Source organism: Hemicordylus capensis, chromosome 2 (genome assembly GCF_027244095.1).
Source record: "Hemicordylus capensis ecotype Gifberg chromosome 2, rHemCap1.1.pri, whole genome shotgun sequence".
Taxonomy (NCBI): Eukaryota; Metazoa; Chordata; class Lepidosauria; order Squamata; family Cordylidae; genus Hemicordylus; species Hemicordylus capensis.
The window spans coordinates 170,406,457-170,423,783 of NC_069658.1; the positions used below are offsets into that span (position 1 = coordinate 170,406,457).

Below are 17,327 nucleotides of genomic sequence, written 5' to 3' on the forward strand. Positions count from 1 at the left end.
CTAGGTCCTTCTTCGTTCTCTGCATTAGTCCTCAGCGCTCTCCTGACTGTCATTTGGAAGTAGTGTCATCTTTTCAGGTGGCCTCGTCTTTTAACTTTAAGCTGATCTGATCAGAAACGTTTTAGATACAGCAACTCAATAGGGCTTCAATGTTCTCCAGTCATCCAAAAACCTCTTCTTTCAGATGAGAGTTGAGATGCTTTCCATTTCCAGTTCTACTCTAAAAAGCACGGAAATTCCAAGCGAAGGTGGCCATGTTAAATTCCGCACCATAGAAGCTGTCAAGACTTTGTACAGTCTGGGAGCGTATGGTGGCTTTCAAAAAGAGGCTCCATGCAGCCACACTTTGCCTTGATCTCTCAGCTGGACATTGGGCTGGGGAGGGATGTGTCTAGGCAGACATTCCAGAATTGCAGCTTTCCCAATCAACTTACTAGAGATGCCCCAGATGAATTTCTGCCTAGTGCACCTCTACAAGGCACGGTGCTTCCCCCAGCTGTTATGTTGCTTTGTAAATGTCTGGGCAGAAATTCAAGATATATAGCAGTTTCACTAATAGTAAGAATAAGAATGCAAATAAGAATAAGAACAATAAACAGTATTTATTAAGATAAAACAAACAAAAAATTAAATCATAACAGATCAAAAAAGGGGGGAGGGGTGAAGGAAATACAAAATACAATACAGAACCATTTCAAAGTCATTGTTAAAATCAATTATGTAATATGTATGATATGTATGATTCTTAAAAACATATAATACTTTCAGGCAGCTATTCTCCTAGCTTTAGGAGCATTAAAAAGAAAAGGAAGCAAATGGGCGATCAGACAAAGATCCTCCTTTTCATGGAAGTCCTCGAAGACAAGGCCATCTGAAGAGAAGAGAAGAGAAGAGAAGAGAAGAGAAGAGAAGAGAAGAGAAGAGAAGAGAAGAAGTAATATTCTGATGTTAATTGATTTAGGTAAGGAGGGACTTATACATGTTGAACAAATGGAGGAGGGTCTAATGGGTCACTTTTTGCCTTGGGGTTCACAAAGCAGAAGGCAAGCATGGCTTCGAGACCTCACAGTTTTGCTGCAAGGTCTTTGCCTGCAAGAACCGTTTTTACCCCTGTGAGAGGGGTTGGGAGTTTGGGACATGCCCACTAGGGAGGCCTGCCACAGAGAGGTCAGAGCAAAACTGGGGCTCTTTGGACAAACGATGACCTTTGTCGCTCAAGCCCATTCTGGAATTCCAAGGAGACAGTTTTGAGCTCCCCAATTCCCTGGAAATTGGCATTACCTTTGATGGTGCTCTGGATGTCATGATGATCCAACTCCTTTGCCTTGTGAAAGAAAACCTTCCATGTGGCCAGCTGCAGAAATAGAGATGGAAATGGTACTTTTCATGTCAATGTGACACCATATCCAAAGCAGCTAAGAATTGAAGATGATCCAGTTGGATACAAAGTTGAGGATTCCCAAAGATGTAGCGTGGCTCTTCTGGGCACTGGGCAGCTGGAAGAGACACTGGGGGGACCCAGCTCTCTTCTGTTCCTCCTGCCCCTGCTGCTGTCCCCAGGGGCATTCGGTGAGCCCCAGTGGAAACAGCCTCTCTCCAGCAAGTATGCTGCCCGGCAGCCCCCGTGTGACCAAAGACCACTGGGAGGTCTTCTTCTGAACCTGGAACTTGACAAGGGGTCCCACAGAGGATGCTGAAGCAGAAGATGAAGCAGAGGATGCTGAAGCCATGTCCACAGCAGGGTACTTACTTCCACATTGGGCAGTCTGGCCACGTGAGCCAGAGCATCAATGTAGGCTTCTCGGCCCAGAGTCTGCAGCCGGGGCTTCTCCGAGTTGATGTACTTGTGGAGCTCCTGTGGGTTGAAACAGCAGCTCAGAGTCATCGCACTGGCCTAAATCATCCCTTGCCATGCTACTGAGAGCTAAGCCCGGAAGGAATTTGTCCCACTACAGGAAGATCCCTTGGTTGCTGGCCCAAAGGAATCGAAGGATGATCTAATTCCATATAAACACCCCCCCCCAATAAAGTTGACAAGATCTTCAACATTTCTGAAGGTTGCTTATGGGAGTGATGTTTTCTCTGTCTTCTCAGCCAGTTGACTTCTAATAGGGAAATGACCTAGACATATCTTCAGTAAACTAAGAGAATGGGGTCTGCTGCCTCTTTCTGTCAGGCCACGTTCGGATGTTGGAGAGGCAAAAGTCAGAAGCCCCATTCACACCTTATGTTCCACACTCGGACCATGAGTGGACAGTGCACAGGTGCAGATCTGGACACAAGGACAGGAATTCATTCATGATGTTGAATACAGGCACTGCTTGACACTCCCTCTCTGTACCAGGCCTGTGAGGGGCCCGTGCCCAGGTTCACTTTGAAAAGAAATGCAACTACATTCATGCACACAAAATCACATACCAGTGTTCAGACACCTGCACACATCTACTACCCGATGTCTGAATAGGGCTTCCATTTCACTTACCTTCAAGATGCCAATTGTGTCCTGGATAGAGGGGGCATCCTCCAGCAGCCCCCTGAGCATCTTCTTGAAGGATGCCATTTTCTCCTTCAAGGAGGGAAAGAGAAGATAAGTCATGAGTAGGAGACACAACCGGTCTTGAGAATACAACATTGAAAAATCACTCACAATGACAGCGGTATCACGTTTTCTTCGCAAGAGAAAAAAGCCCAAGAAGAATTTACCTGGGTCCCTGGGTCCAGATGATCCACCCCGGACACCGCCATGTGCAGGACGGCTGCTTTTACATTGAACGGCAGAGCTGGCTTCATTTTGCTGGAGGGAGAAAGATGATATTTTGTAGTGTGAGAAGGACTGGTGATCCAGCCAATGGAAGCTCCTCTAAAGAAGAGGAACATAGCAACCCAGCAAGGTCTGTAATGGGTTCTCCTCTTTTCCCTGAAAAGGTTCAATCCCGGTCTGGGAAGGACCTGATTTGGAGAAGGCCCTAATACTTAACAAATTAAAAGCTATATTTTAAAAAGGGGGAGATCCAGTTACAGATCTTTCCTGGTTTGCCACTGCCCTTTCTCTGTGGACTATAAGCATACCTGAGTTCCGTAAGAGTGTCCATGGTGAGGCTCAAGAGAAACCCAGGGTCTGGATGCTTCTTGATGTCCTCCATAATTTCCTGGCAGAGATCAAAGAGCAGAAGAGAGTTGGTCAGTACCCATGGACTTCATTGGCATAGCACCAGCCTCAAACACACGCTTTTGGCAGTCAGGTTTTGACTGAGCCTGCGCTTGGTCATCATCTTCCATTCTCTGCCACATCTCACTCTCTAGTACGGCATCCACAGCCTTGTCTTTTTCATACGACAGCATCTCACTTTCACAGGACTTGGCATCCTTAATGCCGTCAATAATGGACGTCAAGAATTCAGTCCAGCAGAGGATGACCTGAATATTAGAAGCATTGAGCTGTTAGAGATGAAGGACTCTCCGTGCCTTCCTGGAAATGGAGCGTGCACCCTTACTTGGTGGGCTGCTCTCAGGTCCTTTCTGGGGACCCCACCCCCTCCATGGAATATTGTGCTTCTGCCTCTCAGGGATAATGCAGAAGTGGGAAAGGGATCAGAGCAGAGAGTGGGAGCTTTCAGATCCCGTATGGGGCAAATGACTCTCAGAGAAATGTCCTGGGCTCTAGGGAGGAAGGCCCTTTTCTGAATGGATCCCTACCTCAGCTCTTTCCATTTTCTCCACTCCAGTAGTCAGATCCCAGTAGTCAGATCTGGAAGGGAAGAAGAGTCGGGGGTGAGTGGGTTTAAGGACTTTGATTCCCATTTGGAATTTAAAAATGGGGATTCCCTTTCTTGGAATTAAGGCGGGCTACCAGTTCGAGGTTACATCCCAAGTCAGCCAGCCTATATGAATAATGAGAGATTAGCATCTCCCCAAGGGAAGCGACTTCTCACCAAAGGCCTTTTCATTCAGACCCACAAGTCTGCCAGGTTCCCAAGCACTAGATGTACCACCCTCCCCAAAGAGTCGGCCCCAGTCCCAACCAGGGGCACCTGCTCATCGATGGTGACTCCGGATACTGCCGGGGAGTCCCCTGTGGGAGTTGGAGGTGGTGCTGGAGTAGGCTCAATGCGGTGTTTCCATTTAAAGAACCTCCCTCTGGGGGGCTTGCCCTTGGCGGAGTCACTGGTGGGTGAGGACTTAAAGATCTGCCTACAGCAAAGGCAGACTCTTCGCAACCTAGAAGAGAGCAGGGAGAAGGTGAGAATGCGACCCTTAAGCAGACATTGGCAGGAGTTGGGGCCAATGGGGCAGGGAAGGAGTGCAGAACAGAAGGAGGGGCAGCAATACAGGTAGCCCAATAGGCTTCCAGATGGTGCATCATCCTCCTTCTGGCTGAGGAATTGGGTCGAGACAGCTGCTCCAATGCTTTGGGGCAGAGACCTTTGACATATGGGGTGCAGTTCTGGTCAGCCCAGCTCAGCCAGATTATGTTAGAGCTGGCAAAGTTGCAGAGAAGAACCATGAACGAGCTCAGGGGTGAATGGAAACCGTGTAACCAAAAGGCAGTCCTGTTTTCAGGCACTGCATGACACTTCCTAGCTGGACCAGGCATGTGAGGGGCCCGTGCCCAGGTTCACTTTAAAAACAAATGCAACTACAGTCATGCACACAAAATCACATACCAGTGTTCAGACACCTGCACACATGTACTACCGACTGTCTGAATAGGGCTTTCATTGCACTTACCTTCAAGATGCTGATTAAATTCCAGACAGAGGGGGCCTCCTCCAGCAAAGCCCTGATCATCCTCTGGAGCGCCTCAATGTTCTCGTTCTATGGGGGGCGGGGAGAAAAGATCAGACATGAGTATATGAGTGACAACCGGTCTTGAGAATGCAACATTGAAAAACCACTCATGTTTATTGTGGTATTGTGTTTGATTCCAGTTGTGCCAAGAAACCACCAGGACATATGGAAGTGGGAAAGGGTGCTCACAATTAACCTGGAAGAAGAGCTTATACATTAAATCCAGGAAAAGTAAGAAACCACCTGTGCAGGGAGTCACACCATTTCTAACTTGGTCATTCTTTTGGAACTCTCCCGTTCAGTGTGGGGTCAAATATTCACTTTCCAAAGTGTTTTGGTAACCAGTTCAAACACCTTGAACCAGTTTAGTTACATTTCCTACAGGATAATATCCAAACTCTTTAGCTTGCCATGTAACTCTAGAAAAAGACAACCATGGGACTTGACTTGAGAAGAAAGCATCATGCCAGTCTTTCTGAATGAAACCAATGATGGAATGATGGAACGCCATCTTCTGAACTGGTTACCACTACAGCGCTTTGCTTCGGGTTCCAGTTGGGGCCAACCAGGAGATTTTCAGTTGACACTGAATTCTTCCTTCTTCATAGAACATATTATGACAAAGCAAAACTGTGGCATCCTTACATAGAAAAGATTCTGAAGTTGTCTCAAATGGGACAAGTAGCCCGGGAGTGGAAGCAGCAGGAGTTTGTGGCACAGGAGAAAAAAAGCTCAATAAGAATATCCCTGCGTCCCTGGGTCCAGCTGGTTGACTCTGGACACGGCCACGTGCAGGACTGCTGCTATGAGATTAATTGGCAGAGCTGGCTTCATTTCACTGGAGGAAGAAATCTTAGATTTCATCGTGTGAGGAGGGCTGGTGATCCAGCCCACGGAAGCTCATCTAGAGCAGAGCATCATGGCAAGCCAGCAAGTGTTGGGGAATGTCCTGGGCTGAGTGGAGGAAGGCCCTCTACTCAATGGTTCCTGACCTAAGACCTGGAATGGAAAAAGAAACAGAGAGGGGTGGGACACCGTCTTTTGGAATGAAGGCTGGCTACCATTGATTGGTTACAGCACAAGTCAATAATCCATCGGTAAGACAGCCGCCTTGCTACCAAATGGCAAAACCTAGCCTGGCTGCTGGGCAAAACTTTGGGGAGGAAGGAATGCTCTGTCACCCATGTCTTGGTCTGTGGAGTCACACCAGCTGACTGGGGATGTGGATGGTAACTGTGCCTGTTGGTGGGGGCTGGCGTTACAGGGCTGTAAAACAGCAATAAAACCACAAAGAAGACATTGGAAATGTGAATGGCACCTTGCTGACAGTGGGAAGGAAAAGGCTGAACAATGGGAAGACTAGTCCTCCCAGAAAACCAACTGAGAGACTAGCTCTCACCAGATGTAATTTTATCTGGCTCAGTATGGCAATGGACTGAAATGACCCTGACACAATTAAAAAGAAATCATTAAAAACCACCTGATTTCCCAATTGCTCTGTGGGTTGGGTGGTGGGTAGCACCCATCATGCTCAACCCGCTCTGGTGCCCCCAGAAGCCAGAAGAGTGTTCCAAAGAAGTGGGAAAGCAACCGAAAAGGCCCTTTCCCGGGTCCTAGAGCCCCAAACCTCTCAGAAACCAGGGACCGACAAAAGGGCCATCTGAGACGATCTAACCGGAAGGGATGTAACTGGAAAGGGAGAGGCGGGTCTGTAGGTAGACAGATGCCAAGCCCTGAAAGGCTTTCAAAGTCAGAACCAGGACCTAGCAGGGCCTGTGTGGTGGGCGCCCCCTATTGCAAGTGCCCTTCGAATCCTGGAGGCTTGGGAGCAGCAGCAGCTGCTGCTGCTGCTAGCCGAGGGCACGCCAGAACCATTGCTGCCAGCAGGAGAAAGGGGGTGAAAGGGGTCGCAGGTACAGCAGCACCATCATCGTCCCAAGACGCTTGGGGTCCTTTCCCCTGCTGACTCATGTAGATGCAGACCGTACCTACTACCCACTACTACCCAGTACCTGCTACTCAGTAGGTGCAGACGGCATGTCTATGGTCACTAAGGCAGAACTTGAAGTGATCCCACACCAGGCTGCCACCATGCTCACCGGCCCATGGGTGGTGAAGCTGCTGGTTCCTTCAGGGACCCCACCATCACAACTGGAGACTCGCATTGATAAGAGGGATTGGGGGCATGGTGAGACCGATCTCCAAGCGAGACCACTTTGGTTGGGCTAGCAGCCAAAGCAGTCGGCACCTCCTCCACAACATGTATTCAACATCAGTCAGTCCCTGCTCATACCTTTGGCTAGTTCACACAGAGAGATGCAGCAAGTTCTCATCATCACTGGCAAGAAGCAAGCAGCCTGGCCTCTGTTGGAGGGTTTCCTTGTCTCAGGTTCAGGATTACATGTCAAAAGGATCTTCACTTTCAAAGAGTGTTCTAATCGGAGGCACCTTCAGCAAGTTTCAGGTCTAGATGCAAGTGCCTTACAGTTCTGTGTCCCCCTTGTGAGGAACAAGCAGGCCCGGTGCTACCGTTAGGCCAACTAGGCAGCAGAGTGCAGACCTCAGACATCAGGGGGGCGCAGAGTGTAGAGTGTCAATGTGTTTGCCTAGGGCGCAAAAGAGTCTGGCACCGACCCTGGGAACACGTGCACCAACATCCTACTGTTGGTTTTTTCTGCTAGTTAGATTGTCTTCAACATATTCCAAAGCCCAGCTTTCTAGGCCATATGGAAGTTTTGATGCTGTCCATGAGATGTATTTGACATTACGAGAGGGAGGGAGGGAGGGAGGGAGAGATAAACCTCTTCATTTGTCTCTGCTCAGGAGACTTCCATGCTCCTTTTGAATTAGGTCTGCAATTGAACGTACTGTAAGGAAGTTGCTATTATTTGCTCTGCTGTGGAATACAAAACTACACTTCTCTTGAAGATGTGACCACGTTTGTACCACATGAGAAACAACAGACGGATCAGGAAGAGGTGTCAATCCAGCAGAGAGCAGCATGTCTTGACACCATGCAAAACTCAGTAGTGAGAATCCCAAGGAACACATTAGAAGAAAGCCTTTTCTATTGGAATCCTCGACTTCAGTTAGAAACTGTTGTTACAAGCAAAGAAGTGTTTACTGTCCCTCTCCTTGATCTGTCTGACAGCCTTGAGGTGCGTCAGGGAGACGAAAGAGAAGATCATGAATGGTTTTGTGCAAGTGTCATCCGCAGTAACATACAAGAAGCCCACGCGCAAGCCTGTGTTGCCAAAGAGCAGAGCGGAGGGGAGGGCCAGCAGACCCACACACCTTTCTCCTCCGCCTGGTAGGCATGCTGGTCGATGCAAGTCTCTGTGCTTCTCACTTTGGTGGATGGCACCTAGCAGTCAATGCTGCAGCCTACCTCTCTTAGGTTAGATTTGGAGAAGAATGTGGCAGATGCTGGACACCCCTGAACCAAGTTTGTAATCTCCAAAGCCACAAATTCTTCAACACACCAACACACTCTTGCTTTCGCTGTGTAATTCTCCATTAGGATACCATCCCTGTTGGATGCTGTCCTCTTAGGAACCTAGGAAGCTGCCATATACTGAGTCAGACTATTAGTCCATCTAGCTCAGTATTTTCTACACAGAGTGGCAGTGGCTTCTCCAAGGCTACAGGCAGGAATTTCTCTCAGCCCTCTCTTGGAGAAGCCAGGGAGACCAAAGCTAGGAGTCAGGCACTGTATGGCGCACAGTAGGGCCCCTATCCTTCTTATAAACCCCTGGAGGCTGTGCAAAATCAATTTCTTAGGACAATACTAAGAGCACCAAGTGTGCTCATTCTGTGATGTTGAGATTTGATTTGGGTATTCTGAGAATTGAGGCTAGAGCTTGGATGTTGATCCTAGCATTTTGGCTTAGGATAAACTTCTTTCCTCAAGGATGGATTTTGGCCATTTGGGTTGATAGTTTTCAATCTTCTTGGGCCCAGGCAATCCATGCTAAAATTCTTTCATTGGGATTCTCCATGGATTATCTGGTTTTGTTGAGCCATAATCAAGCTCTACAGGCTCTGAAGCAGAGAATCCTGGATAATGAAAAGCAACACGAGTTTTCCACGATCCCAGATCAAAAACAGCTGGAGGGCCAAGGTTCCCCAGCCCTGCTTTAGAGCAAGGTATGACCTGCTCCTGTCGGTTGTGCATGTGGGGAGAATAAAGAGTATACCTAGGGAAGATAGAATCTGCCCTTGTGGTTATAGGGCGATTGAAACCATCCAACATGTATTGCTCCGTTGTTTGTTTTACAGAGAGTTAAGACCCTCCCTGATATCTCCTTGTCTGGCACCCTCTCCAGGATGCTTAGAAGACTTTTGTGTCTCTTATCTTTGGACAGATCAATCTCCATCTATTACATATAAGGTCGCGAAGTGTTGCTCTAATGCTATGTGGTTACGTCAGTTTTTTATTTCATGCGTATGTTCTTCCTGAAGTTTTAGTTTCTATTTCTATTTCTTGTTAGCAATTGCTAGTTAAGTCTTTGATTGGTACTGTATGTGACCGATGTTTTATTATTTTCTAGCAACTGTTAATCTTTTGTAGGATTTATTTATTCTCCCATTTTTAGTTGTTTTATAAGCTGACCATGGGTCGTGAATAAAATATCTGTCTATCTACAGTATCTATCTATCTATCTATCTAATATGCCATTAAAAAGTAAAAACCTCTGCTAGAAGTCAGTGAGCTGGTTTTGTTGTTGTTAGCACACAGGCAACACCAAAACTATTTTGTGAAAATATACCAATAACAACATTTAGAAAAATCTACCAGCACCTGGGGAATTCTCCCCACCCTCCTTTCCACTTTCATTTTGTCGGTGCTGTGTCATTTTTCTCCCCCTTCACACTCTCTTGCTTCGTAGTTGTCCAAGTCACTAAGTGAGGTTACATGAAGAGGACCAGAAAGGGCCAGCACCAACGTGCCTCCTGGCCATTATAAGTAGGAGGATCCATGGAGAACAGGGCTTGCCTGTAAAGCAGAACCGGTTTTGGCCCTTCCAGAGATGGTGATATGAAAGGAATAGTCATGTGCACGGACCGGTTCGGAGGCCATTCTAAAGGCCTCCAGACCGGTCCGGGCACGCGTGGTTTTGGTTCGGGTGGGGGGATTCCAAACAAGTTCGGGGGGGGGGCTTTACTTACCCCTCAAGAATGCAGCCATATTTCTTGAAGTAAGCGGGCGGCATACCTCCCTGCCGCCCGCTTCATTCCCCCGCCTCCGCGGCTGCTACTGCTGCTACCTTTGAATCAATACGCAATCGGGCGGCAGGGTATCTCCCAGCCCCTGCCGCCCGGCTCTTCAATGCCCCCCGACTTTGCCTAAATGGCCCTGCCACCCCAGGACCCCTGCCGCCCCTTCCCTTCCCTTCCTATGTTCCCATTCTCAAGGGGTCGGCAGGAGAACTCCCCCGCCGACCCCGTCCCCTTCCCCAGGCGGCTGCGCTCTAAAGTTAGAGCGGGCGGCGGGAGAGCTCTCAGCCGCCCGCTCGCTTCCCCGCTGCGGCGCTGCAAATGGCTTCTAGGAAGCCTTTTGCGCAGGCGTGCTAAAGGCTTCCTAGAAGCCATTTGCAGCGCCGCAGCGGGGAAGCGAGCGGGCGGCTGAGAGCTCTCCCGCCGCCCGCTCTAACTTTAGAGTGCAGCCGCCTGGGGAAGGGGACGGGGTCGGCGGGGGAGTTCTCCTGCCGACCCCTTGAGAATGGGAACATGGGAAGGGAAGGGAAGGGGCGGCAGGGGTCCTGGGGTGGCAGGGCCATTTAGGCGAAGTCGGGGGGCATTGAAGAGCCGGGCGGCAGGGGCTGGGAGATACCCTGCCGCCCGATTGCGTATTGATTCAAAGGTAGCAGCAGTAGCAGCCGCGGAGGCGGGGGAATGAAGCGGGCGGCAGGGAGGTATGCCGCCCGCTTACTTCAAGAAATATGGCTGCATTCTTGAGGGGTAAGTAAAGCCCCCCCCCGAACTTGTTTAGAATCCCCCACCCCAGTGCCGGACCGCAACTCCGCGGTTCCGTGCACACCCCTAGAAAGGAAACCCCTTCATTCATTCCCTGGGCCTGCTTTGGATCTTCTTTACAGAGATCATGGGAGCATTGTGGAATTAAAAGGGCATGGCTGAAGTTGTCCTCAGGTTGAATTCAAACCCAGTTATCCATGGATCCTATATCTGTGGTTTAGCATATCCGTGGTCGGGCAATTGACACCCGACCCCGGCTTACACGGAAAAGAAATGGTTAATTTCTGTGTATCCACGGTATGGAGATGCCCGAAAATATCCTCCAAAAATATTTCCAGATGCCGTTTTGTAAAAGGGAGCTCATTAAGTTTTTAAAAACACTATTTTGTGCAAAAAAAATTGCTGAATAATGGAAAGGACTAAGACGGGGGTGGGTGGGTGGCTAGCTGGGTGCCCACAGAGCACAGTAGGGTGCTTTGTTTCACTCTTTTAAACGTTCTGTGGCCATTTCCCCAGCAATTTTTTCATTGACTTAATGCCTTGGTATATGCCGTTTCGGAATCGGTGGTTGTAGCGGAGAATGGAACCCTCCCGGATACTGAGGACCGCCTGTATATCCCGTCCTTGAGCGGTATGGGATCCAGCCACAGACAAGCACACTCTTCCAGAAACATACAAACTGGGACCGAGTGTTGAGATAGTGCAGTACAAGACTAACAAGAAGTCTACAATGGGGAAGTGACTGAAAAGGTGCAGCTTGACACACCTCCTCACATAGGCGACAAGGAGAAGGAATGGCCAACTTCTGCATCCGATAGCTGTCCACACTGGAGCCAGTGTGGTGTAGAGTTGGACTAGGACTGGGGAGCCCCGAGTTCAAATCCCTGTTCAGCTATGAAGCTCATTGGGTGACTCTGGGCCAGTCACTCATTTCTCAGCCTAACCTACCTCACAGGCTTGTTGTGAGGGCAAACCTAACCACAGACACCGCTTCAAACACAGGAAGCAATGAAGAATCCACCTTCCCTTTTGATGAAGCCCCCCAAAGGTAAACCAAACCGACAGAAAGCAGCTCTCGTCAAGGAGGTGGCTGCACCGCTGCTGACCCACCAGGCATGGAAAGGGCCTTGATGGATGCTCAGCAACTCCCCTGTCTTTGTGGTGCTGGGAAGTAAGCAGAACCAGGGAGTTTCATTAGACTCCTGGTGGGCTATGAGGGGTGGGGGTGGCACAAGCCCTGCAGATCTGGACTCCTGGAAACATTTGTCCATCCAGGGCAATCTCAGAATCAAGATTGGGATGACACTAGTGTTAGTCTAAAGGTCTCGCAGAAGTCGAGATATGGTAACTCCAATCAATGGACAGCTCGGGCTTCACGGAGACTTCCGATCTTCGGTCTTGTCTGTGCCTTCCATCCTCCTCCTAGTTATCTCCCTCTGGGATGGATGGTTTGTCCCCACCCCCCTAAGAAACCCTTTAAAACATACCAGGACGGCAACACGGATTCAGCACAAGGCATTCGCTGCCCACAGTTCTGGCTGGTGCCCACAGAGAGAGGCAGCAAGGAGGACTCACCATCCCTCAGGCAGGAAGAAGCCGGTCTTTCCAAGCCAGATCCCTTTCCTCCTGTGTGTGTGTCAGGACTCCTGCCAGAGGCCCAGGGGGAGCGGGGAGGAGTTCCCTCACTGGGGTGGGATCCTTGCCCGGAAGGGGTTCCCAGGAGGCTGCTGCCACCATCCACTGTATTATTTTGATGTGGGGAAACACGCTCCCCATATCCGGTGCCTGGGGGTGGGGGATTAAGGGGCCCAACCCTCCCCCAAGGGCTGAGCAGTCCTCGGCCTCCAAAGGCAGGTGCCGAAGGCAGACCCAGAGCAGCCAGGATTTCGTTTCGGATTCCAAGGAAAAGTGGTGCAGTAAGGACTTTTCACCAAAGAGATGACCAGAGAGAGGTCTCAGTAACCTGGCAATGTAGATCCCCAGCGATCCTCACAGAAGAACCACTTCCCTCCAGAGGCCTTGCACGGATGTCCTGGTCCTTCTTCCTCACAGGCTGCGGCCTTCCCATCTCCCCAGCAGCTCTCGGCCTGCTTCTTCCTCGGGGTCCTCCTCCTCCTCCTCCTCCTCTCTCCTCCTCCTCCTGGGACAGACTCACCAGGAGACCAGAGCTTCTGCTGGGGGTGGAGCCAGGAATCCCGCCCAGTCCTCTGAGCTGGTCCCTTTGATTTGGCTCTAAGCGAGGCCTAGTCCTCCCTCCAGTCCTTACACTGTAATGCTACATTGTGCGTTATCACCTCTTCAGGATGACTAGTCCTCATTGTCCTAGATGTCACTGACTGCAGATGCCTCCCTAGCTGAGCAATTAGCTGGCCAGCAAGATTCCCGGGAAGAGGCAAAGGGTGCCCTAACAGCTCATCCAGAGAGAGGAGGGGGGTTTCTTTTGGTTGTGTAGCACCAGCCTTTCCAATCACACAGTCACAATTGTTGGAGATGGAGTTCCAGTGCATCGACCTCTTGCACCAACTATCCTAATGATGACCACTAGGGGCATTGGGAGTAGAGGTCGTGAGTGGGGGTCTCCCTCAACTCTTCTATCTGCCTCTACTCTATGAGCCCTGATCTGACTCTTCCGCACTTCCTGTGCTGATGAGACTCAATCCTTCCTTTCCTCTTAGAGAACCGATGGAAACATCTGTCTCCCTCCTTACCTATTCATCATGTTGGCCTTTAGATTAGGGTTAGGCTTTCCTATCCAAGTGTACTTCACCAATCAATTCTTAGTATTCAGTTCAACAAGAATCTCCATGCATTTTCTCTAAAGAGCTGCAACAACTAGACCATCCTCTGCTACCTACTCTGGAACGGGAGTGTGTGCTCATTCCTTAGTGCTCTGCTGCTTTACCTACTGGGGGTGAAAATTAACAACCTTCAACAACAATCACTGACGTCTGTGTTCTACATTGCTTCCTCTTTTGCCTGGTTTATTTTTCTTCCCTGCAGAAAATGTATGGAGGCTAGAAAAGTGATGTTCCCCTGACATTTGCAAGAGTGGGAAAGGCAGAAACACCACTGGAGAGACACAACCCAATCAATCAGGGCGTCTAGAAGGAAGGGCATGGCCTGCTCCCCTCCCGTTAAAATGTTGAAAGTTGATCTTTATGGAAGGCTGCAGTGCCCAGACTGATGCCTTGCCTGCACATGCTCCAAGTGATGTGCTTGCATGGTGGCCCGTTTGAAGAACTACTCCGAGAGAGAGAAAATAAGATTCCAAGAGCAGAATTACATTATCAATTGATTTATTTTATTTAATGTATTTATGTACCACCCAAAACTTATGTCTCTGGGAGGCTTACAATAAACAGTACACATTATATAAAAATAAAACATTAATAGAATGTATTGTCCTTGGTATGAAAATGTGAAAGCCACCAATTTTTGTGTGATACTGAAAACAAAATCCCGCAATTAATACATCCTTTATTGGGTCCTTCTGGCAAAATGAAGGGAGCATCTCAGAACGGAAAACTTCTTCTGGCCATGACTTCCTGATGGGGGAAAGAAGGGCTGGATAAGGGCCACAACAGGTGGTTGTGTCTTATAGACAGGTCAGTCGAGCTGAATGATGTCTTCCCATTCATCAATGGGACAGATCCCATTGGCCTGTACATTGGGTAGTGTGGTCATCCAGTCCCATGCCTTCACAGGTATCTTCCATGGTTGGCTTTGATGTACTGGAGGGCTTCACACGGTACACGTACCCTGAGTTCTATGAACTCGGTCCAACAGAGTGTGGATTTGGAAAACAGGGACCTGTGTAACATAAAGGACAGGAGGGTTAATGGAATGCATTTTTTGAAAAAGCCTTGCCATGAACTGGAGCACAACCTTTGTGGAAAAGCAAGATCTATATAGTAGTAGTAGTGGTGGTAGTAGCGAATAATAAGAACATTCTGCTTCCTCCAGGAAGGCTGACAGCAGGATGCCATCCATCCTCAGGCAGTCATAGCTCTACATTATTGACCCTTCCAGGAGAATTAACACTTCCTGGGGAATATCACTCAGTCAGTTTCATGGGAAAGCAAGCATTTGTCACAGGTGGTCTTAGTCCAAGTGTAGCACACTCTCTAGAACGCTGCTCTGGCTGTAAGCATGCCGCACCATTTTTGAAAAATGCTGGAACCAAGCTGGCCCTCATACATACAGATGATATTCCCCAGGAATTGTAGATTCTCTTGGAAGGGTCAATAATGTGGAGCTTGACTGCCTGAGGATGGATGGCATCCTGCTTTCAGCCTTCCTGGGGGAAGCTGGTTCTTACTATGGACTACTACTATTTATAGACTGCTTTTCCACAAATGTTTTCCAAAGCAGTTTACATAGAAAAAGAAACACAAAATGAGGGGCCTCACTGTTTCCTCAACTGGACTTTGACTGTGGTTTGAAACACAGTTAACTCTTTCTTCTAGCTCCAACACAAGGTTGGTTAAAAAGAAGAGAGCAGGTTGTCTTCCAGGCAGAACATGCCCACCATTCCTGACCTTCTCATTGAGGAGCCCTTGAGATGCCTCTGTGGGATCCCAGGGTCCCCCAAAACACAGTTTGAAAACCCAGCTGCAGACAATGCAATTGCTTGATGCCTGGTGGGCTCTTTCTTGTTTACGCTCCCTCCACCAAGACAGATGCTCTGTGCTTCCTGGGAGGAGCATTTCATCTTAGGGTGGGCAGATAGCTCATTTTCTTCCCCCCAGACATGGAACCCAAATCATACTAGAATATTTTGCCCGATTTGCCCTGTATTCCTCCATTCCACACGTTCACATCATCTTCTCCCTGAAAAGAGAGCTCCGAGCTGTCTTCCACTTGTAAGGGAGACAAAAATACACCTTGTATGAACAAAAATATTTCATAGAGGCTGCAGTTGAGCACTGAAAACACACAAAACAGAGAAAATGCTACACCTGAATTGGTCACCTTTGCGCATATAACCTCTGCTACAATTTGAATGAGACGTCTCTAGTGGATTTGAAGATATGCAGAGATGCAAGAGCCAAATGGAAAGAATGTTCATCCCCCCCCCGACCCCCAAAGCAAACAATTTTAATTCATACATACATATTCACCCAGCTCATGGCTAAATGTCCAAAACAACAACTCCATGGAAAAGCTTTGCGCTTGAGGTGATATGGAGGTTGCAATTGTGGTGTTGTTAGGGGAGCCTATTCAGAGATGCGAGTTACCACCCGATGTTTCAATGATCCAGTGAATATGTGACACACATTCATCAACCTGAAGTAAGAACAACGATCAGAGTGTGTTCCTGTCAATCTTACTTAATGGCCTTTGAGATGATCTGCAAGTGGAAGGTCACTGCACTCTACACTCACATCACAAGTTACAAGAATACTATCTCATATTCAGTTCCTTTACAACCTTTTCGAGATTGATCAAAACTATTGCCCTATTTTCAGGCTTTGAGGATATTTTCCAAAATATCTCATGGATATTATCCATTTGCCATTTGGAGTTGGTAGCCCAAAAGATGGATGTTTCTAGATAGGGCCTCAATACTTACTAGTACATTTTATCTCTCCAGTGGTAATAGACTACTGTTTCTGAATTAGCAGGTTAACTTAGAAACAGCAGCAGGTAGAGATGAGATTCTAACAGCTAGAGACGGGATTCTGAATGGAATGCTAAAGGCCCGCAACCAATGGGCAGGGCTAATTGCACAGCAGTTTCACCCCAAACTCTTGCCCCGGTCTCAGTCAGGCAGCAATTGTGCCTACAGAAACTGCACAACTGCTCTGTCCAGGTGACTGCAGGCCACTGAGCATGACTGTAGAGCTGTGCCAAGAACCCACCGAAAAGCGGCTCCTGCCGGGCCCAGATCCTATTGAAAGGGAATCCATTGCACAGTAAACGTGTAAAATCAGGCTTTAGGGAATGTTTCTTTCCCCTAGTGTCTGTATATCATAATGCTTATGCCACTGAAATTCTCGAGAGAGCCAGCAGCAACACTCACCAGCACTCCTTTCAGAGGAGACAATTCAGGCACAAACTGAGCATAGTGTTAGAGACGAACAAAATCCCCAACATTGATAGCAGATGGACACACGTAAAAGGATCCTTGTCAGTGAGGGCTGGGACATGAAGCATCAGGACGGAAGGTAGGCAACCACATTTCCAAGTGATGCACTGGAGATTTCCCCGATGGAATGGACATAGGTGGTCCATTGATATGGGGGAAAGTGAGGAGGTGCACTCAGGCACATCAGTGGGGTGGCAGCTAAACCAAAAACAAGCCCGTTCCTGTCTGCATGGCCCCATCAGGGCTTCTGCTTCTTAGCATGCTACAGTGCAACACAAGGTTGAGAACTCAGTAGCCAGATTCACATGTTATGTTCAACACTTGCACAATGAGGGTACGTTGTCCACAGATACCGCTCTATACACAGGTGGAGAAGGCAACTAGCGCCCGCTATTTCAACGGGCTGAAAAATACTAGTACAACATAATGTCAGAATAAGGCTTCCCTGGTGTGTGTGCGCATGAGTGGACAGAAA

General features: G+C 48.6%; 1 protein-coding gene across 5 annotated transcripts; it reads right to left on the bottom strand.

Annotated features, from left to right (window-relative positions):
• Positions 1 to 583: 583 nt before the first annotated feature.
• LOC128348308 (uncharacterized) lies at positions 584 to 13,572 on the bottom strand. 5 transcript variants are annotated; one of them, XM_053304167.1, is made up of 9 exons: positions 12,728 to 13,571; positions 4,729 to 4,815; positions 3,697 to 4,218; positions 3,070 to 3,149; positions 2,704 to 2,794; positions 2,483 to 2,566; positions 1,751 to 1,855; positions 1,282 to 1,354; positions 584 to 871 (listed from the first exon to the last, which is right to left on the bottom strand). In XM_053304167.1, exons 3-9 carry the CDS (start codon positions 3,799 to 3,801, stop codon positions 765 to 767), a joined length of 645 nt encoding a protein of 214 aa, XP_053160142.1. In that variant the 5' UTR covers positions 3,802 to 4,218; positions 4,729 to 4,815; positions 12,728 to 13,571; the 3' UTR covers positions 584 to 764. The 5 variants fall into 5 exon arrangements, with proteins under 5 accessions (XP_053160142.1, XP_053160139.1, XP_053160140.1 ...); XM_053304164.1 differs by lacking the exon at positions 584 to 871 and having other exon boundaries at positions 1,301 to 1,855; positions 3,697 to 3,748; positions 4,032 to 4,218; positions 12,728 to 13,572; XM_053304165.1 differs by lacking the exon at positions 584 to 871 and having other exon boundaries at positions 1,301 to 1,855; positions 3,697 to 3,748; positions 12,728 to 13,572.
• Positions 13,573 to 17,327: the final 3,755 nt, after the last annotated feature.

Excerpts from the sequence above, each read along its gene's own strand:
- LOC128348308 (XM_053304163.1), bottom strand. The coding sequence starts at position 3,801 with ATGGGAATCAAAGTCCTTAAACCCACTCACCCCCGACTCTTCTTCCCT. Across the intron at positions 2,795-3,069 it reads GACACTCTTACGGAACTCAG|CAAAATGAAGCCAGCTCTGC; the intron begins GTATGCTTATAG and ends TTCTCCCTCCAG. Across the intron at positions 1,856-2,482 it reads ACACAATTGGCATCTTGAAG|GAGCTCCACAAGTACATCAA; the intron begins GTAAGTGAAATG and ends TTCAACCCACAG.